We start from the raw sequence: 23,163 nt of genomic DNA, 5'->3' as shown, positions 1-23,163 counted from the left end.
GTTACCTACGCCACCGGACTGTGCAGGTGGGGCCATATTTTCAATTCTAGTGGTTAGCGCGGTGATCACGTTCACTAGTTCATTTAACGATTGTTCATGCTTGCTGATCATATGACCATGACCGGCAAGCGCGTGGCGAATACCCTCCGAGTCTGTGGGATCCATGGTCGGACTATTCTGTTATGACGGCAAGCCGTTAATGTGGATCCAAAAACACAGACCAGGAGATCAATAGAACAAATGTTTGTGTTTAATTAGTATAACAAAGGGCGCACGCTAGAAAACGCGGATATAACAAGTACAACTGAGGACGCACGCTAGAAAACGCGGATATAACAAGTACAACTTAGGACGCACGCTAGAAAACGCGGATATAACAAGTACAACTTAGGACGCACGCTAGAAAACGCGGATATAACAAGTACAACTTAGGACGCACGCTAGAAAACGCGGATATAACAAGTACAACTTAGGACGCACGCTAGAAAACGCGGATATAACAAGTACAACTTAGGACGCACGCTAGAAAACGCGGATATAACAAGTATAACTAAAAGAGCACCCAAGATGGCGTGAATATAACAGAGTACAAAATCCTAACTACAAAAACCAGAAGAGCACAAAAGTAAATAAGATCAAACCAGAACACGACCGAAGAACGTCGGAAGGCACCGAGGATGACGATGAGCACACAGCGGTAAGCAAGGCAGGAACAAGCATATGCAATAGTCCGACACTCGCAGACGGTGACAGGAATCCTTAAATAGTGAGCGCTCCTAATGCGCCACAGGTGTGCGGCCACGGCCCCGCCCATCCAGCTGAATCAGATGCTGGAAAGAAAAAACAACTGAGAAGGCATACAGATATGACACTAAAGTGTTTGTTCATGTGCTCCTTTGACTTAACAGAAATATAACGAAGAAATCTGATATTATTTACAACTGAGAAGCTATGTATGTGTCACGTCTGCAGCTCCTGCCTCTTTCCCATGCTTTCTCATTCGCTATCAGAAGGTGACCAATTAACCCACATTACAGTATGTGGTTCGCGGGAGAGCAAAAGTGTCATTTCTAGCTAAGAAAAGCTTTTTATGACATTCTTTCCTCTTTTCCAATGAGGAAATGAAGTGCATTCCTAACACTGAATGGTCCGCCCCGGAACAGTGTTTAACTTATCATTTGGACCGTCAGATTGGTGATCCCGGCCGCATCTGTCGCACTGACGTTCAGCGGGCGTGATTGCTATGTGAATCTGGCGAGCTGACGCGGATCTGGCGCATATTCACCTGCTATCGGGGTACTGACGGGGACTTTGTTGTTAGAAAACTATAATTTTGGTGACCCAAATATTGAAATATGATTCACATATAACTTTCGTAGATTGGCATTTCTTTTGTCGTGACACTTAGAGATCCAAAACAAACGGCAGATTTTGCGGTGAGTTTTCATATTGTTCTTGAACATGTAACATAATTCCATTGACTTGTTGGATTTCCCCGTTGCAGAAGTTGCCCAGTCAGTTACTTGACATGGCTCATCTTTCTAGTCAACATTTGTCATCTCCACTGCAATGATATCACTGAGATGTTATCCGGGCTTGCAGCCTTGCGGGGGTTGATACCCTGGAGCAGTGTTGGGAATAACGCTGTTATAAATAACGACGTTACATATGGGCGTTATTTTTTCAGTAACGGGGTAATCTAACTAATTATTTTTTCCGCCGTTACCGTTACTCACGGTCAAAAGCGGTGCATTACTTACTTTGAATAAATTGAAGAAACTACCAGCCGTAGCGAGTCAACTCTGCTCTGTTTATTTATCATCCAAGACTTAGGGTGCGTTCAGGTTCATGGCAACGAAAATAGTAAACACACATAGCCTACCTTTGCAAGAACGATGGAGTTGCCGTTTGATACGGTCATAATGTGCAGGTCCTGCACCCATCCGCAGCAAAACTGTTCGTAGCTTTGTAGCGATTTGTAAGTTTGGAATCGCTGATGAGTTTAGTAACATACACCAAACAATAAATACAGCAGAATGTCTATTTCCCATAAATGTGGAAGCCCATCGACATCTTTACTCCATTTGTCTTCGGCTTGCTCGTAAGGGTCAACATTGTTCACATCCTTAAGTTTGATCATATATCTGTTCTTCGCCTTAGTAACGAGTTTGTCTCTTAATCGAACTGGCAAGTTAAAGTTTAAAGCCCCGCGAGCCAGACCTGCTTCCAATATGGCTGCGTTGTTGCCAAATCTCACGTAATCCCCCATTCTGTGACGTAAACTCTCGAGACTAATAGCGCAAGTACTTCAGAGCCGGTGTTTTCACACGCAAACCGGAACAGCGCGTGCGGCAAACACACACACACATGCAAAACAGATGCAGAGGGATATGATGGCAGAGCATTCAGAGGAAAAATTGTCCTTTACGAGGTGGAGATATAAACACTATTTCAAGTTGGTCGAAATTAAAGGAAAGAACGTGCATGGGGCAAAGCTTTTGTCGACATCTGTGGTAAGCAATTCAAATCTGTTTATTTTTGTTGCACTTCAAGTGTAGGATAAATCTGTTGCTGGTGAGGTGCAATAAATATTACATGGTTCTGTAACACAACCACCTGTCTGTTCTTCTCTATTCAACTGACTCGAATACTGCTCAGAAAATTTCAAATTCTTTGACATACAACTTCTTTGTAATGTAACGGAAATAGTTACCTTCCCTGGTAACTAGTTACTTTTTGTCAGGGTCCTCGAAGCAGGCATAGAACTGGTTGAGGGTGTCTGGCAGAGATGGGTCTGATGGGCATTGTGCATCCTTGATGTTGTAGCCCGTGATGCACTTAATGCCCGTCCACATGTGCCGGGGGGTCGTTGGTGGTGAAGTGACCCTGGATTCTGCTGCTCTACTGTGCGCCGCCATTATGAGATCTGCCTGGAGTTCCTACGGGCTCTGGAAATTGTGGGGGTTTCGTGGCTTACACGCCTCTACAACATCGCGTGGACATTATGGACAGTGCCTCTGGATTGGCAGACCGGGATGGTGGTTCCCTTTTTAAGAAGGGAAACCGGAGGGTGTGTTCCAATTATAGAGGGAGCCATTCCTCAGCCTCCCTGGTAAAATCTATTCAGAGGTGCTGGAGAGGAGGGTTCCGTCGGGAAGACGAATCTCGGATTCAGGAGGAGCAGTGTGGTTTTTGTCCCGCCGTGGAACAGTGGACCAGCTCTACACCCTCGGTAGGGTTCTCGAGGGTGCATGGGAGTTCGTCCAACCAGTTTACATGTGTTTTGTGGATCTGGGGAAGTCGTTCGACTGTGTGCCTCGGGGAGTCCAGTGGTGGGTGCTGCGGGAGTACGGTTGCCTGGTACACCAGACTCACCGCTGTTCCAGCTATTGAGTCTGGCCACCATTCAGCGGATACAATTTCCAGGGCGCGGAACTAAACATACAAGGAGAGCGGAGTTTATTCAACATGGCTAGCGCGAGACAGACTGTTGTCAATGACTCGTGTCGATGTGTTTTTGGTAATTTAAAACTGATTTTACCGTGGATTGGAACATATTCTCGGCCCTCCTGTTCACCATCTGTGTTGTTGTGGAGACGACTTCCGACGCGCAAGAGTGACGTTGCTCGTTAAGAACACGTCACGCAAATAAACGAATCTGATTTGTCGATTGATTTTGTACCTGCTCGAGAGGCCGTTAATGGGCTGGTTCCCAGACCTTTCTCTCAGTGTTTGAAAAATACAGGGAGAACAGTCTGGCCGTGCCAGGCTAGGAGTACGGGGTCCTGAGCCCCTTGGTAAGGGCTGTTCGGTTCCTGTATGACCGGTGTCAGAGTTTGGTCCACATTGCTGGCTGTAAGTCGAATTCGTTCCCAGTGAGGGTTGGACTCTGCTGCCCTTTGTCACCGATTCTGTCCTTAATTTTTATGGACAGAATTTCTAGGCGCAGCCGAAGTGTTGAGGGGGTTCAGTTTGGTGACTTCAGCATTGCATCCCTGCTTTTTGCGGATGAGCTGTTGGCTTCATCAAGCCGTGACCTCCAACTCTCACTGCAGCGGTTCACAGTTAAGTGTGAAACGGTCGTGATGAAGATCAGCGCCTCCAAATCCGAGACCATGGTCCTCAGTCGGGAAAGGGTGGAGTGCCTTCTCCGGGTCGGGGATGAGACCCTGCCTCAAGTGGAAGAGTTCAAGTATCTTGGATGTGAATTCTGCTGTTGGCGACATTTTTCTTTATTACAGTATTTTCCGATTCATGTTGATCCAAGAAGTAGATACCTTTGAGTCACTCATTGATCACGTCATTCGTGGAGTTTTAAATTTCTTCATCTTTTTTTGATGATCCAGAACATTACTGGGAGAATGTGTTATGGTCAGATGAAACCAAAATAGAACTTTTTGGTAGAAACACAGGTTCTCGTGTTTGGAGGAGAAAGAATACTGAATTGCATCCGAAGAACACCATACCCTCTGTGAAGCATGGGGGTGGAAACATCATGGTTTGGGGCTGTTTTTCTGCAAAGGGACCTGGACGACTGATCTGTGTAAAGAAAAGAATGAATGGGGCCATGTATCGAGAGATTTTGAGTGAAATCTCCTTCCATCAGCAAGGGCATTGAAGATGAGATGTAGCTGGGTCTTTCAGCATGACAACGATCCCAAACACACAGCCAGGGCAACAAAGGAGTGGCTTCATAAGAAGCATTTCAAGGTCCTGGAGTGGCCAGCCAGTCTCCAGATCTTAACCCCATACAAAATCTGTGGAGGGAGTTGATGAAAATCCGTGTTGCCCAACGACACCCCCAAAACATCACTGCTCTAGAGGAGATCTGCATGGAGGAATGGGCCAAAATACCAGCAACAGTGTGTGAAAAGCTTGTGAAGAGTTACAGAAAACGTTTGGCCTCCGTTATTGCCAACAAAGGGTACATAACAAAGTATTGAGATGAACTTTTGGTATTGACCAAATACTTATTTTCCACCATGATTTGCAAATAAATTCTTTAAAAATCAAAATATGTGTTTTTACTTTGCATCCTAATAAAATGGTTGCGAGTGGTTTGGCCTTACCATTTGATTTGATTGCATTAACTCATCAGATTTGCCCCTCAGCCAGCCAGAACTTATAGAAGTCATTCTTGGCCACTTAATGGTTGTCATGCTACTCGGCTAGATTGTCCTCTTTTGTGATTGCTACTTCGTCGTTATCTCAAAACAAGTTCTCATCAGACAATACAAATTCCAGTTGCTCACCTATAATTACTACCTTTTGTTTACAGCAATGTCATTTCTGGGAAAGCTTATTAAACTTTACTGAAGGGGATTTTTCTTTGTTACAAAGCTGTTTTTCTTTAAAGGGAAAGTTCAGAATTTTTGACATCAGGCTTAATCTTCGCCGGTGGAGTTGATTTTACCTAATTCCACGTCGTTTGTTAGTTATTTGTCAGTTTCAGAGCCCCGGAATGGCTAAGCTAGCACAAGTCTATTGGGCTGAATTAGCAAGCCAATAAAAAAACAACATATGCACACATTAAAATCATCGATGACCCATGCAATCATTAGTGTTGGCTATGTTTTCAGAATAAAGTTATTAAAACTTACCATTGCATGTGATTAATTGCAGTATGAACAGCAACATTTGTAACCCAGCAGCTCTGCAGAGGAGCAGGGCGGAGTGATATCACATTTGTTTTTTTTCCCCACTGTTGATTTTTTCATGTTGTAGCCAGCAGTATGTGACCAGTTTATATTGTTCCTCGTTCTTTGTGGGAATTTGTGGAAACTTTGCTTTGCCCATTTCTTCTGTCTGTTTCCACAGCCTCTAAATGCACATTTTGCCATGTTGCTGCCCGTCTGTTAACTCAGCAAACTGATGCTGTATTCTAAGAAGGTGGGAAATCAGAATTTCCAACCTCCAATCCGGAAAAATATCACTGGAATTGTTTGATAGCTTAAGTGAAGGCAGGTTTTCTGGAGGTCAAAACGTCTTTTGATGGCCAAAAAAACAAAAACAAGTTGTCGCGATCAGCCATCTTTGCTGTTTACATTCGCTTTGGAGGGCTTTAAGGTCGCAACTGGTACTATCCGAGCGGGATAAGTCCGACTTCCCACCTTCCTCGTCACCGCCCTGAGACGTCAACAACAATGGTGATCTACTAGTTAAACTAATTTTACAAATTTTATTAAAACAAAAACATTAAGAGGGGTTTTAATATCCACTTATTATAACTCGGACTAACATTTATCTTTTAGTAACTACATGTGTTTCTAGTTCCCTTCAAGTACATTCCTAACAATTTGTGAAAAATAATCGTCCATAATACCGCCATCCTTGCATTTAATTTTTTATTTACTCCAAATGCAAGCATTGGTCTCATGTGTGACGTAGGGACAAAGTTTGTCGCGGTCAGTGACGTTTCCACAGTTGAATCTTCGGTTATCAGTGTCCACATGATTGCGCAACAAATGCAGAACTCGCACATCTTCACTTTGGACTGAGTTTTTAGGAGCCCTCGTTTAAATGTGCGTGTGGTAAACCCGCGATGGACCCTTGGCGCTTTCCTACTTCCGCCCTCCTCTCTCTTCTCTGCCTGGGTATCCCCCTGTGCTGGCTGGATGCCTGTGGGTCAGCTGGATGATGTTGCCTGCTCCAGCGGAGGACCCTGGTTCGCCATTGGTTTGGTGGGCTGTTGGGGGTCCCGTGGTGTTTTGCGCCGGCTGGGGGGCTGCGCCTGTGGCTAATGGGCCGGGTGGGTAGGTGGAGGTGGGTACGGGGGTTGGTCGTGCGTCCCCTCTTCCCATCCCTGAAGGACGGTTGATGGGGGCGCAGGTGGCCCGGGGAACCTCACTGGGGGCTGGCGATGGCCGCATTGCTTAGCTGCGGGAGGAGGGATGGGCAGCGCTGGCTACCTCCCCCCCGGATGGGCTGGTGAAGGGCCAGGGCCCTAGGGTGGCACTCACGCGGCATCTCCATTTGCCTGCGGGACTATCACATGTTAGATGGGACTCACCATGACTAGGTAAAATAAGACACACTCAAGTAGGAAACCTCGGTGTCAGGATTAGCGAAGAGATGGCATAGAATAGGATGCCAACATACTCACACTCGCAAGGGATTCACACAGTACTGGGTTCGAGACCACATGGATGATTTAGGTACACTTCACCCCTTCCAATTAATTATCTCTCAGACCCCCTCCTTTCCCTGGTTATCAGGCCCCCCACATAGTGTCAACCGGAAATACAACTAGCTAACGATAGCTCCAACATATTCATAGTTAGTTAGAGTAGGCGATTAATGTATTTCTTGTTGTTTGTGCTTTTTCTGTCTCTCTCTCCCTCTTTTCTTTTGTTCCACCATAACCCCTTCCTGTTGGCTGCTTTCTCTTAATAAACAAGATACGTTGAATGATGACAACGGATGTATGTCATACTCCTATGTGATACATTAAAACTGTTCAGATCAATCGGACACTCAGATCTTCATTCTCCGTGTCAAGCAGCTGCACAGGACAGGTTAAAAAAATTAAAAAATAAATAAATAAACGTGCGTGTTGATGATAGGCCAAACAGTGTAAAAAATTCTTTTTTTTGCCAAATGACCTGCTTAAGTGTATACATGGCCTAAGTGGGCAGTGTGAGTGGATTTAAGTGGACTCACTCATTGAAGCATTTAATAAAGATAAGCATTTAGTTACATTATTCCGGCCAGTCTCCAGATCTCAACCCCATAGAAAATCTGTGGAGGGAGTTGAAAGTTCGCGTTGCCCAACGACAGCCCGAAAACATCACTGCTGTAGAGGAGATGTGCATGGAGGAATGGGTCAAAAATACCAGCAACAGTGTGTGAAAAGCTTGTGAAGAGTTACAGAAAATGTTTGGCCTCCGTTATTGCCAACAAAGGGTACATAACGAAGTATTGAGATGAACTCTTGGTATTGACTAAATACTTATTTTCCACCGTGATTTGCAAATAAATTCTTTAAAAATCGAACAATGTGATTTTCTGTTTTTTTTTTTCCACATTCTGTCTCTCATGGTTGAGGCTTGCCCATGTTGACAATTACAGGCCTCTCGAATATTTTCAAGTGGGACAACTTGCACAATTAGTGGTTGACTAAATACTTATTTGCCTTACTGTAAGCTGCTTTTTATTGTGACTAAGTGTCATTTCGTCAGTGTTGTCACATGAAAAGATATACTTAAATATCTGCAGAAATGATAGGGGTGTACTCACTTTTGTGATACACTGTATATAAAAAAAGAACTAAGCGGGATTTTATAAGGGAACGACTTTGAATTTTTTGATGCCGCTGCTCATGGAGACTCATAGTTGAGAGACTCGGTTGTAGCTTTGGTTTTGAAAATATTTGAACTTGAAGTTTTTTAAAATAGGCCCCTTACGGATCGGCCTTGCGCCCCGTGTCATGTCAATATATTATGAATATGAATATCTATGACTTACTTGCACTTGAGTAATTTTTTGGGTCACTACTTTTACTTGAGTAATATTATTTTGAACTAACGCTACTCTTACTTGAGTACATTTTTTGGCTACTCTACCCACCTGTGGAAAATATTATCCGCATAAAAATTTGGCTGAGTGACTTGCTGTATCACTCCTCAAGCTCTGTTTACCTCTGAACATGTTTTACAACATGTCAATCAAATTTGGTACTGACTTAACTGACTGACATGTGAAGTTCCCCAGTGCGGCCAAGGTATAAAAAGAAGGCTCATCTTCGTCCGCGACACTCGACAACTCCAGCGTGGAATTGGAATCTCGACGTGTTGGAACATCACTCTACGGATGGCGTCTGCTTTTATCTCGCTGCTCTTCATTTATGCATTCAGTAAACTGTACGCGAATGCCGTAAGTCAAATTAAATGTTCATGTCGCTGTGTCCGATGTGAATTCTGCTGTTGACGACATTTTCTTTATTACAGTATTTTTCGATTCACGTTGATCCGAGAAGTAGGTACCTTTGAGTCACTCATTGATCACGTCATTCTTGGAGTTTTAAATTGCTTCATCCTTTTTTTTTAAATGGTCATCTTCTATTTTTCAAAGTGTTTTATGTTTTTACTGACAACATGCTCAAATTGTGTTTGCGTATGGCTTCAGTGGCACTAAAATGTGGTCATTTGTTCCAGACGATCGATGCCCCAAAAACTGGGCGCTGTTGAACAATCGGTGTTATGGGAACTTCACCTTCTATGATACGTTTGATGAAGCAGAGGTAGGAGTGAATTCCAAAACGTTGTTTTTCTTTAATAAACAAATTAGCAAATGCAATTCAATGACCTCAAATCATTTTTATGGGTGTTCTTTCTTTTTTTTTTTAAATTGCATTTTATACAGTGGGGCAAATAAGTATTTAGTCAACCACCAATTGTGCAAGTTGCTACTTGGAAAGATTAGAGAGGCCTGTAATTGTTAACATGGGTAAACCTCAACCATGAGAGACAGAATTTTGAAAAAAAAAAAAAAAAAATCACATTGTTTGATTTTTAAAAAAAAATTATTTCCAAATTAGAGTGGAAAATAAGTATTTGGTCACCTACAAACAAGCAGGATTTCTGGCTGTCAAAGAGGTCTAACTTCTTCTAACGAGGTCTAACGAGGTTCCACTCGTTACTTGTGTTCATGGCACCTGTTTTAACTCATTATCAGTATAAAAGACACCTGTCCACAACCTCAGTCAGTCGCACTCCAAACTCCACTATGGCCAAGACCAAAGAGCTGTCGAAGGAAATCAGAGACAAAATTGTAAACCTGCACCAGGCTGGGAAGACTGAATCTGCAATAGGTAAATGCTTGGTGTAAAGAAATAAACTGTGGGAGCAATTATTAGAAAATGGAAGACATACAAGACCACTGATAATCTCCCTTGATCTGGGGCTCCAAGCAAGATCTCACCCCGTGGCGTCAAAATGATAACAAGATCGGTGAGCAAAAATCCCAGAACCACACGAGGGGACCTAGTGAATGACCTACAGAGCTGGGACCACAGTATCAAAGGCTACTATCAGTAACACAAAGCGCCGCCAGGGATTTAAATCCTGCACTGCTAGACGTGTCCCGCTGCTGAAGAATGTACACGTCCAGGCCCGTCTGCGGTTTGCTAGAGAGCATTTGGATGATCCAGAACAATACTGGGAGAATATGTTATGGTCAGATGAAACCAAAATAGAACTTTTTGCTAGAAACACAGGTTCTCGTGTTTGGAGGAGAAAGAATACTGAATTGCATCCGAAGAACACCATGCCCACTGTGAAGCATGGGGGTGGAAAAATCATGCTTTGGGGCTGTTTTTCTGCAAAGGGACCAGGACGACTGATCTGTGTTAAGGAAAGAATGAATGGGGCCATGTATAGAGAGATTTTGAGTGAAAATCTCCTTCCATCAGCAAGGGCATTGAAGATGAGACGTAGCTGGGTCTTTCAGCATGACAACGATCCCAAACACACAGCCAGGGCAACAAAGGAGTGGCTTCGTAAGAAGCATTTCAAGGTCCTGGAGTGGCCTAGCCAGTCTCCAGATCTCAACCCCATTGAAAATCTGTGGAGGGAGTTGAAAGTCCGTGTTGCCCAACGACAGCCCCAAAACATCACTGCTCTAGACGAGATCTGCATGGAGGAATGGGCCAAAATACCAGCAACAATGTGTGAAAAGCTTGTGAAGAGTTACAGAAAACGTTTGGCCTCCGTTATTGCCAACAAAGGGGACATAACAAAGTATTGAGATGAACTTTTTGTATTGACCAAATACTTATTTTCCACCATGATTTGCAAATAAATTCTTTAAAAATCAAATAATGTGATTTTCTAGGGGGTGGGGGGGTTTCACATTCTGTCTCTCATGGTTGAGACTTACCCATGTTGACAATTACAGGCCTCTCCAATATTTTCAAGTGGAAGAACTTGCACAATTAGTGGTTGACTAAATACTCATTTGCCTCACTGTAAATTACTTTAAGCGTTGGTTGGTTTTAATGTCAATTTTTTTTTGTGAATCTTAAAAATGTAGTGATTTTGAAAAACATTCAAGCTAATGACTAAATACCAAAAAGCCAACAATTTGACTCAAGTAAGTACAAATAGAAAATTATTCATTAAAACAATTCTGTAAAGAATACAGTAACACTTTACAATAACTGATATAGCTAGTGATTAGATCATGGGTCCCCAAACTTTTTCCTGCGAGGCCACATAACCCTTCCCTTCTCTGATGAGGGGCCGGGGTCAGTTTGTAACAGAAAAAGTGTGACAATTGCAGGAGTGCCTAAATGTAAAAACGTATTGTTTTTCAGAAAGCCACAATCTAATAACCCTTTCTGGATTCTTCACGGAACAAAAGTAAATAAAATAAAAATAATATAATATAATATAATTCGGGCTGTCAAAATGATCGCGTTAACGGGCTGTAATTAATTTTTTAAAATTAATCACGTTAAAATATTTGACTCAATTAACGCACATGCCCCGCTCAAACAGATTAAAATGACAGTACAGTGTAATGCCCGCTTGTTACTTGTTTTTTGGTGTTTGGCGCCCTCAGGTGGCACTTGGGTCCAACTGATTTTATGGGTTAGTACCTTGAGTGAGCATGGTGTAATTATTGACATCAACAATGGCGAGCTACTAGTTTATTTTTTGATTGAAAATTTTACAAATTTTAATAAAACGAAAACCTTAAAAGGGTTTTAATATAAAATGTCTATAACTTGTACAAACATTTATCTTTTAAGAACTACAAGTCTTTCTATCCATGGATCACTTTAAGGGAATGTTAATAATGTTAATGCCATCTTGTTGATTTATCGTTAGAATAAACAAATTCAGTACTTATGTACCGTATGTTGAATGTATAAATCCGTCTTGTGTCTTATCTCTCCATTCCAACAATAATTTACAGAAAAATATGGCATATTTTATAGATGGTTTGAATTGCGATTAATTTTTAAGCTGTAATTAACTCGATTAAAAATTTTACAATATAATTAATAATTGTATAATATAATATAATATAATATAATATAATATAATATAATATAATATAATATAATATAATATAATATAATATAATAACATTATTAATTAAATAGATCATAACCAAATAACCCTCTCTGGGTTCTTCACAGAAAAAGTCAGGAAATAAATAACACTATTTAAAAAAAATAATTTTATTTTATTCTATTTTTTGGGGGGGGGGGGGGCAGACCAAATGTGACTGCGGGCCGTGTGCGGCCCGCGGGCCGTAGTTTGGGGACCCCTGGATTAGATCATTAGTCAGGGGTGTCAATAGGTTTTAAGAACATGGGGGCTTAGCCCCCAGGAGTTACACAGGATATAAGTGGACATAGCATTTTTGGCACATATGTAACAAAAATGGCTGTAATTTCAAACCCTGAAAAATACTACTAATTATTTCAATTTAAGTAATATCTGGGTCAGGTTAATTTACACACACGCACACCCACATACATGCAAACATATATCCAAACATTATAACATACTTTTTCACACCATTATAACATACTTTTTCATACCACTGTATGTATGTATGAATCTGAACCTTTTGGAATTTCTCAAATTTCTGCATAAAATCACCATCAAATGTGATCGGATCATTGTCAAAATCACACAGATGAAAATACAATGTCTGTTTTAACGAAAACCACCCAAACATTTATAGGTTTTCATATTTTAATGAGGATAGCATGGAAACAATGACAGAAGGGGGGGGAAATAAGTAAGTAAACCCTCTGACGATGGAGACTTAAAGAGCAATTAAAACCAATTTTTACCAAACATTTTAAGTCAGGTGTGTGTCCAATCGCTGATGAGTGGTTTACAGCTGCCCTGCCCACTATAAAACACGCATGGTAAGAAATGTCTTGATGAAAAGCATTGTCTGATGTACATCAGGGCCCGGTCAAAAGAGCTGTCTGAAGACCTGTGATCAAGGATTATTGAGTTGTATAAAGTTGGGAAAGGATACAAAAAACATCTCTAAAAGTCTGGATGTTCATCAATCGACAGTCAGAGAAGTTGTCTACAAATGGAATGAGTTTGGCGCTGTTGCTTCTCGGAGTGGGAACCTCTTGGTACCTCACGATATGATACGATTTGCAATACAAAGCTCACGATAACGATGATCTGACGATTCAACGATTATCGATACATTGGTCAGGAAATCATTCTAGGATATTCTACAAACAACTAATTAACAGAAAAACAAGCTTCTAGTGTGAATTGGAATTAGTTTATCACTAGTAGACGTCCAATCCATTTGACAACCCTCCCACTTCAAACGGATTGAACGTCTATGGCTGTCAGTGGCAGTCAATGCCAGGCAATTAGGTAATTTTGGGCCATTTAAGGTCTCACTGGAACAGCACCAAACAAAAGCTCCAGCTTCATCACCTTGTCCAATGCAGATTCTTGACTCTAGAAAAGGTGATGGTGCTGGAACTTTTGTTTGGTGCTGTTCCAGCGAGATTTACAAAGATGATTGCCTGAAAAAGACATCAAAATTCCCTCAGTCCTTGATGATATGGGGCTGCATGTCAGGCAGAGGCACTGTGGTTAAATCTTCAATAAATACACAAATTTACATTGACATTTTAGACAGCTTTCTTATCCCTTCAATTGAAAATATGTTTGTCATTTTCCAAGATGACAATGCATCATGCCACAGAACTGTTAAAGCATTCCTTGGAGAAAGACTCGTCCAGTCAATGTCATGGCTTGAAAATAGCCCAGATCCCAACCCTATTGATAACCAGTGGTGGAAATTGAAAAAAATGGTCGACCGCAAGGCAAGGCAAGCAAGAGTTGGCACCAAATTGATGAAGAATACTCATCAAGCCCATGCCTCAGAGACTGCAATCAGTCATAATAGCCAGAGATGGTGCTACTAAATACTAGAGATATGTTTTGATTGTTATTTCTTTGTTTGTTTCTCATGATTTCATATTTTTATCCTCAGAATGGAGTGATTTCATACATATTTCCCTGCACTTGCTCTATAAAATTAACATTTTGTGACCACACAATGTTTTCTATTCATTTCTTTTATTGTTTCTGAATGCTAAAGAGTTGCATAGTTTGACTTTTGGGGTGGGGGGGGCACAACATGTTGATGACCCCGAAACGCAGTGTCAGCAATAAAATTGCCTTACAAGAATATTTATAATCATAAGTAGACAATGAGCGTTTTTTTGTTTCCCGTCGTTCTTGAGGGAAATTCTAAATCAGGCTGCTTAGGCAATACTTTTCGCCAAGATCGTCATCCATTGAATATCATACACCCGCCGGTGTCATGCCAATGTAGTTACCACCGTCAAAAATTGTATCCCCTGAGCAGAGCCATATGGAAGTAGATTTGTGTCTTTATTATTCAATCCAAAAAAAAGTTGCTTCAATCAAAATACATACTGTCAACTAGGGCAGCAGCTATCGATTATTTTAGTAGTCAATTAATCGATGAACTAGTTAGTTCGAATAATCGAGTAATCGGATAAGGAACATGAAAAATTAAAATACCTAAGCTGAGCCTCAAACGGTATACAAAAAATAAATAAATGAGGATCTATGTACTAAAAAAGAACAACTGGCTAATTTACATAGCAAAAGTCCGCTAGCTTAAATGCTATAAAATGCTAACTTTTTTTTACAATGCTCTTGACAAAAGGTTCAGTCACATATTCCCACAAAAAATGGCTAAATATATCGATAAACTAATTTACGAACGCATTAAAAAACATGAGCTCAAACAAAAACTTGCTAACGTTGGTCTTAACGTTGGGAGCAGTTGGATTCAGCCATGTGAAATGAGGCAGACCAAAGGGCAGTGTATCCACCTTAATCAATAAAATGAAATGCAAACACTTTCAAAATAAACCATTAGAACGCCACTTTAATTAAACGAATATTCGAAGCAGCAAAATTTAATTAGAATATTTTCTTCTAAACGAATACTCGAGTTAATCGATTAATCGTTGCAGCACTACTGTCAACCCCCCCCCCCCCCAAAAAAAAATCGCTTCAAAAAAATTGAAACTCAAAAAACTCCCCAAAAATGCATGTGGAAGCAATTTTTCTTTTTTTTTTTCGATTGAAGTCATTTTTTTTCAATTGAAGCAACTTTTTTGATTGAAGTTATGTTGATTTGTGTTTGGGCCACATTTTGGCTAGGATATTTTTGTCTTTATTATTCAATCAAAAAATAAGTTGCTTAAAAATATATGTATGTTTAAAAAGAAAAATCACTTCAATAAAAAAAAAAGAAACATTTCAATCATAGAAAACGTTTTTGAATGCGAACAAATATTTGAGATTGAAAAATTTGTGTTTGAACACTTAATTTTTCATTGAAAAAGTTTTCTTTGATTGAAGCAATCCTTTTTGTGTTTGGGTCATATTAAGGGTAGGACATTTGTGTCTCAATCATTCAATCCCTCAAAAAGTTAATTTTATTATTTTAAATATTTTCAATCAAAGAAAAAAATCATTTGAAAAATAAAATTGCCCTCCCCTAATATTTTTTTGAATTAAATTTATATGCAAAGCAAATGACCGTCTGAGGTGCTTGTCACATGATCTGTTCGAAAAATAATTTTGACCCATTATAAAAATATATTTTTTTGTTCATTTTATTCATTTTTGTTGCAGTTTTATTGCTTTACAATTTATATACATATATATAGGAAAGTCAATTATATGCAATGACACTTTTTGGCCACCGGGGGGGGGGGGCTGGCCCCACTGGTCCCCCCTTAAAATCCGTTTATGACTTTTGAACTAATTCATTATTATTTCAAGCTTTTTATCTGAGTTTGTTGTACATGATAAAACCTTTTTAGAACGATATCTCGATTCTTGGCAGGAGCATATCGATAACCTTTTGGAATACAAAGTATCACGATATATCACCATTTCAATATTTTGTCACACCCCTAGTTGCTTCTCTCTCAAAGAGTAGCTGTCCACCAAAGATTATGCCAAGAGTTCAGCGCAGAATACTCAGAGAGGTAAAAAAAAAAAAAAAACCTCGAGTGTCTGCCAAAGACTTACAGAAATCACTGGCACAGTCCAATATCTCTGTGCACACATCAACTATATGTAAAACTATGGCCAAGAATGGTGTTCATGGGAGGACACCACAGAGGAAGCCACTGCTGTCTAAAATAAAAAAAACATTGTTGCACGTTTAATGTTTGCAAAAAGGCACTTGGAAACTCCACAAAAGTTTTGGCAAATTTAAAAAATTAAAAATATTTTGTGGACTGATGAAACCAAAGTTGAATTGTTTGGGAGTAACACACAACGTTATGCGTGGAGGAAAAATGGAACAGCTCACCAACATCAACACATCATCCCCACCGTGATGCATGGTGGAAGGAGCATCATGATTTGGGGCTGTTTTGCTCCCTCAGGGCCTGGACAACTTGCAATCATTAATCAGGGTCCCCCCTAGAAATTATAAATCTAAATTCAAGACTTTTAAGACCTTTTTTAATGCCATTTCAACTGAAAATTAATACTTGTCTTGCACCCATTATTTCGATCATATTGAATCACATTAACTAAATAAAGCACTGAACATCAAATTTAACCTCAATTACTAAGTGTGTTTGACAAAAGAATGCACATATATTGAAGATACAATTTAAACACATTTAAAGTAACATTATATAGTCTGTCAGAATTTTTTTTAAACCCACACACGCACACAATAATGATGGACAAAAAAAGGAGGAGGACAGGACTCAGACCAGCCATCTTCTGTAACAGGCTAGCCGCTAGTGCACCTGCCAAGACCCCAGTAAACATGGCTAACTCTTGAGTTAAAACGGCAAAATTCACATTCATTCGAAAGGCAAACCGAAATGATTAAGCAGGTCCACTGCCTTCGCATGACCCATAAACTGCAACCTAAAGTATCTGGATGTAACTTGAGCCCCTATCACATACTCCAAAACAACTGGAATATCGCGGGACTTAACCGTGCAGCAGTTGTGTGTGAAAACAATTTCCCGTGTCGACTGACATTGGAAGCAGTGTGCGTGAAAGCAGGCGTTAAATTCCCGGGTCACAGCAGATGGCTGACGACTTAAATATCATAGCGGTGGCCGATGTAACTTCCTCCCTCTTCGCAGTAAGAGGAAAAGCGGTAAACAAACATCGCAATTATAAACATAGCAAGCTGGAAACAGCTAAATTAAACTGAAAACATGACCAAAATTAAAATGTCAAATATTACGTCGGGCCGGGCCAGGGTTCTTTCTCGCTAACTTTTTGAAATAAATATATATTAATGATGTATGAATGATAAACTAAGAAATGTTTGTTATAAAATAAATAATTTGGATAAAAAAAAGAAGGCGCTGTATGGTCATTGCAGAGCCAGAGCGTGCCTGTACGCCCTTTTTAATCTTCCCCTCTGCGAGTCCGTGAAACCGCCTCTGTTTATTTATATTTAACAAACTTTTCCAGCGTTATTTCGTTGTGTAAATAAATTTATAATGATCATAAAAATATGTAGTCTATTAAAACATTAAGAAAATGCGTTTTTTTCCTGCTAACTGAGAAATCGTTACAAAAGACAGGGTTTTATGCAGACATCGTCACAAATGTTATCACACAAAACGCGGGTCGGGCTTTAATACCAGTTCGGGTCGGGCTGGATTTTTTAGGCCCGATTTTACCTCTATCTTCAAATCTTAATGAGCTTAAATTGGCTGCAGTTACGAAGTCGGGAATGCTCCCTCTGGAAAAAAACAGGATTTGACCAACTGTATGTTTAACAAACTTTTCCAGCGTTATTTCATTCTGTAAATGTATTTATAATGATCATAAAAATATGTAGACTATTTAAACATTAAGAAAATGTGCGTTTTTTTTTTTCTGCCAACTGAAAATTCGTTACAAAAGACAGTTACGACATCGGGAACGCTCCCTCTCCCTCAACATTGTGACAGCCGATGCCGACCAAAAATGACGTAATATCCGAAACAGATCACCAATGGACTCATTTGAAGTATATGAATAGTTGTCTGTTTTGGTGTTCAGAATCCACAATACTTCTGCCTGCAGGGTTTTCGTTCCACCGACAAACGGACGCATTCCCGATGCAGAGGTGGGTGGATTCTCCGTTTTGCCGGTTGTGGTGGTTTGGCACGCACGAGTTGCATTTCGATTTTTAGTGCAGAGCATCGGAAAAATTATATGCGTCATCTGCGTTATGGATTAAAAAAAAAAAACTACGTCACGGATATAATTTAGGTTGCACTGAGATTTTCTTGAAAATTAAGACCACGGTGAAAAAATTCCATACTTACAACAGCTAATTTAATACTTTTAATACCTTTAATCATGGAAAACTAAATTCAATGCTTTTTTTAATACTTTTAATAACCCGCGGGGGCCCTGTTAATGGAAGAATAAATTTAAACGTTTATCAGGTTGTTTTGCAGTAAAACCTGAGGCTGTCTGGCAGACAGTTGAAGCTAAAAAAACAAAAAAGATGGATGCTGCAACAACACAATGATCCAAAACACAGAAGTAAATCAACTTCAGACTGGTTTCAGAAAAACAAAATACACTTCTGGAATGATCCTAGTCGAAGTCCAGACTTGAACCCCATTGAGATGCTGTGGCATGACCTAAAGATAGTGATTCATGCCGGACATTCCAGGAATCTGACTGAACTACAGCAGTTATGTAGAAAAGAATGAGCCAAGATTAGTCCTGATCGATGTGCCAGACTGATCTGCACCTACAGGAAGCATCACGTTATTACTGCTAGTGTTGCACCGATACCATTTTTTTGCCCCGATACCGATACCTGGCTGTGCAGTTTCGGCCGATACCGATACCATACCGATACCACCCCGATTATTATGTATGTATATATATTTTTTTCTTTTTTTTCTTTTTTTCCCAAATAGCTACATAATTGGATGTGAAATCATTGCTATCAAGGCTTTGTCAGGCTGTTGCTTACCTTTGCAAAATAGGAAAAAGACTAGTACAAAGTATAATACTAGCCCAACAGTAAGAAAGTAAAAATAAGTTCATAATGATATACTCTGAATGAACTGAGTAAACTTTTTTTAAACCTCTCAAAGGCCAAACAGTGCAACTTTCATGAAATTATTGTCACATTCTGCTGCTGGTTAGATTGTGTTTTGTTGCTGGGCTGTTAGTGGGGGCGTTCCTGACGTCGCACCTGAATCCAATGCGGGCTCATCAACGCAGCATTTAAGCACGGGTGAGCTCAGAGAAGGCTGCCGAGATATTTGCTTTGCTGATCGCCATTTGACATCTCGCACTATAGACTCGCTACATTTGCTTGTTACGCCCCTGCATTGGGTTTTTTTCTGTTAGTGTGCTGCACTCGTTTGTAACCTCTACCCTGTGCAGGTATTTGAGTGTTTTTATTTTGGCTTTTTGGCTCGCTGCCTATCGTCTTAGTTAATCTTCGAGTTTTTAGTATTGAGCTCCGTCGACCTGCTGTCACAGACTCCTTTTGTTATTTTTACTATCCCGCGATCGCGTGTTGCTTTTTGTTTGCAATCATTAAACCCTTGTACCTATCCCCCGCTTGTTATCCGCTTCGAGGTCCAACCTTGTTTCCGCATTTGCGGACGCTCACAATTATAAGTAATAATAATTGACCACAGCATCCCGTCTCTCTATTAGCCTCGTTTTTTCGGGAGGGGGTGCGTCCCTTATTTCTATTTCTGAAAGGTGGCAACCCTACTTTGGAAACAGTTCCCAAATTACTGCAGCATTTCTTTCAGTAAAAGACAATAAAAGTAAAGTAGACGTAGTGAACTGACCAGAGATTGTTGCACCTGTCCAGCGCCCTTCCTCTGGATAGCAGTCCTGCTCTTGCAGGCTCAAACTCGTGTTCGTTCACGTTTCGTCTTCACATGTTTTATCAGGTTCGAGGTATTGAAACTGGCCGATTTAACTCCACATCTCGAAACTTTCAGGCCGCAAATCTTGCACGCAGCCATTGATTTTAATTGACGGGATTTCTATTTTGAAATATTTCCTGACCGCCTCCATGCCGCCATGTCGGCCATGTCGCCATGTTGGCCATGTCATTGGTCGGGATGGGAATCGAAATCCGATTCCAATTCGGAACCGGTTCCGAGTGTTTCGAGGCCTCGACATCACAATAAAAAAGCCTAAACGATCCCTTTAACGAGTCCTAAAGACGCGTATTGCGTCGTGACGTGTCTTGTTGTCCAGACGCATCAAACTAGCATGGCGCCAAGAACCACTCGCTCCAAAGTTGGACTACACTTCACCAGGAAAGAGTGTGAAAATGAAAGGTTACGATGGTAAGCACGAGCATTGCAGCCATAAACATAACAATGACAGCACGTAGTTTCAAACGCTCGAAAGTGTGTCTTCACTTCACGAGGAAAAATTACAACAAAGCGACTTGCAGTCATTGCAAGGTGGAGATAACTGCATCGGGAGGGAATAGACTGCACTGTCCTCACTGAGACAGCTATACAGATAGCTAAACTCCGAAATGACGATACAGAAGACGTTGGTATAATTTGCTGACTTTATTCAACCATCACTTGAAGAGTGAAACTAAAAATAGAAATGAAACAAATCAATTTCGTCCCCAATAACAAACAGGTTTGCATCAACGTAAATCAGCGATGATTAGCTGCTAATAACAGTATGGTTTGCATTCGTTCGCTAGCATTAGCACATCGTTCAAACCACTACACAACTGGATTTAAGTGTCCGATCCCGAGTGGAAACACAACAACAACAACACAAAAGATTATACATTAACATTAACAAAGAACGTAGGCTCGTAGAAGTGTTTCCCTCTCTCACTTCGCACGCTCACTCGCTTGGATGCGGCATGTCTTCGGGTGCCCAAACTGCGGCCCGCGGCCCAAATACGGCCCGCCGCCACATTTGGTCCGGCCATTTTGATTTTTTTTTTTTTCTCAATCGTGTTATTTATTTCCTGGCCTTTTTCCTTGAAGAATTCAGAGCGGGTTATTTGGTTATTATCTATTTAATTAATAGTGTTTTTATTATTTTATTATTTTTTATTTTATTTACTTTAATTCCGTGAAGAATCCAGAAAGGGTTATTTGATTGTGGCTTTCTGAAAAACAATAATTTTTTACATTTATGCACTTCTGCAATCGTCACACTTTTTTTGTTACAAACTGACCCCGGCCCCTCATCAGAGAAGGGAAAAGTTATGTGGCCCTCACAGGAAAAAGTTTGGGGACCCCTGCTTTAACACATATTGCCAAACGCAGAACAACAACCTATCTCCCAATATATACCAATATTTTTTATTTCTATTAGATAAATGTTTCAGTAAAATGTTACACATTCTTGTGTATTTGCCACTTATTGCCACAGTTAACATTGAGGCTTTGGGCCTCTTTTGATGTCGTTGTGAGTTTGTAAGGTTGTGAGTTCTGATTAAACAAACTCAATGCCAATCAAACCGTTTGTTGTTCTTTTCCCCCAAAGTAGAATCGATAAGAGAATCGATAAAGAACCGAATCGTTAAGCAATATCGATAATGGAATCGGAATCGTAAAAATCCTATCAATTCCCATCCCTAGTCATTGGTCAGAAGTGGCTATTGGTCCGTTCTCATTGGTCTGGAGCAGGCCAATAGCGATAGCTGTTTGGTGTTCACGTGTCATCACACAACACAGAGACAAAGTGTAGTGAGCGCCAGGAGAAAAAAAAAAGGCTGCGGTCAAATGTTATAATAATGGACCGGCAAACGGTATCGGCGCCATCTTTGTTGGTACTCGCCGATACCGATACCACCATTTTGGGCCGGCTCGGCGCCCCCTACCGATACTAGTATCGCTATCGGTGCATCTTTAATTACTGCCAAAGAGGGGCCACAAAATATTAAATATGATAGTTCACTTATTTATTTTTGCCCTTCTGTCATTGTTTGCATACTATCCTCATTAAAATAGGAAAACCTATAAATGTTTGGGTGCTTTTAGTTAAAGCCGACACTGTTTTTTCATCTGTATGATTTTGACAAAGATCAGCTCACATTTGATGATTTTATGCAGAAATGTGAGAAATTCCAAAAGGTTCAGATACATTTTCACACCACTATAAATAAAAATGCTAATTATCTCATATTCTCATATTCATTTCAGGGTAATGTGGTTTTAATGTCATAATGCAATTTTTGTGTGTGTGAATCTTTCAAATTCACAGTGCTTCTTATTTGTCAATCGAGCAACCAATATGACTGATATTTTTGTCCAAGTAGCATTACTGTATGAAACTGTACGATACGCACCTAGTATCCATCCAGAATGAAGTGCAACACGCCATTACTGCTGCACTCCACCTGCCTAACAGATCCAACGGTACCTGGACTGGACTCAGAGTCGGTGCTGCGGTGAGAAACAGAAACAAAACCCTGCAACATCTCCTTTTTTCGGACTAATTTTTCATCTTACGTTCTTCTTCTAGGGAAACATGTCATGGACCGATGGCTCTGATGTCACATTTGTGTCAAGATTCATTACAAATACCACCGAAGGCTGTGTAGCAATTTTGCAAGGTGATAAAGAGGAAACGGCATGTAGGTAAATTTGATATTATTCCCTTTTTGAAGTTTTTTTGTGTTCTTTCTTACAGATGTCGGTTGGCAGGTTATTGATTGCAACACGCGTCTTTACTCTGTTTGTGCCCGACCTTCGTTCCCGTGTGCATTAATATGTGATCTTGAGTCATATCCATATTATTCTTCTGGAGATTAATACATTATTTTTATGTTTATTCCATACGATTCCTCCACTATTGCTTTCTTTAAAAACCCTTTATAGGGTACTCATTCAACTGATTGTTGCTGACAGTTTCAGGAAAAAATATCGTTTGGCGATGTATCGTGAATATGTCACGTTTCACATTGAGTTTGAATAAAATTAAAATTAAAACATTTTTTGTCCTAGTCTGGGTCTTTTGGACGAACTGATTAGTCTCATTCGTACTCGAACTGATTAGTCTCATTCGTATTTTAGCAGAGGTGGGTAGTAACGTGTTACATTTATTCTATTACATTTACTTGAGGAGTACATTTACTTCTTCGAGTAGTTTTACAACGCAATACTTTTTT

General features: G+C 40.3%; 1 protein-coding gene across 1 annotated transcript; it reads left to right on the top strand.

Moving 5' to 3' along the window:
• The first annotated feature begins 8,774 nt into the window (after positions 1-8,774).
• LOC130922300 (snaclec coagulation factor IX-binding protein subunit A-like) lies at positions 8,775-22,848 on the top strand. The gene is made up of 6 exons (XM_057846995.1): positions 8,775-8,871; positions 8,946-8,973; positions 9,153-9,238; positions 22,312-22,443; positions 22,518-22,608; positions 22,686-22,848. The coding sequence occupies exons 1-6, from the start codon at positions 8,809-8,811 to the stop codon at positions 22,805-22,807; spliced, it is 522 nt and encodes a 173-aa protein (XP_057702978.1). The 5' UTR covers positions 8,775-8,808; the 3' UTR covers positions 22,808-22,848.
• Positions 22,849-23,163: the final 315 nt, after the last annotated feature.

The sequence above is a fragment of the Corythoichthys intestinalis genome, chromosome 9 (genome assembly GCF_030265065.1).
Source record: "Corythoichthys intestinalis isolate RoL2023-P3 chromosome 9, ASM3026506v1, whole genome shotgun sequence".
Classification (NCBI taxonomy): Eukaryota; Metazoa; Chordata; class Actinopteri; order Syngnathiformes; family Syngnathidae; genus Corythoichthys; species Corythoichthys intestinalis.
This window is presented reverse-complemented; position numbering and strand designations above follow the sequence as displayed.

Coding starts and splice junctions, on each gene's coding strand:
- LOC130922300 (XM_057846995.1), top strand. CDS start 8,809: ATGGCGTCTGCTTTTATCTCGCTGCTCTTCATTTATGCATTCAGTAAA. Junction 8,974..9,152: donor GATTCACGTTGATCCGAGAA/GTAGGTACCTTT, acceptor CATTTGTTCCAG/ACGATCGATGCCCCAAAAAC. Junction 22,609..22,685: donor CTGTGTAGCAATTTTGCAAG/GTGATAAAGAGG, acceptor TCTTTCTTACAG/ATGTCGGTTGGCAGGTTATT.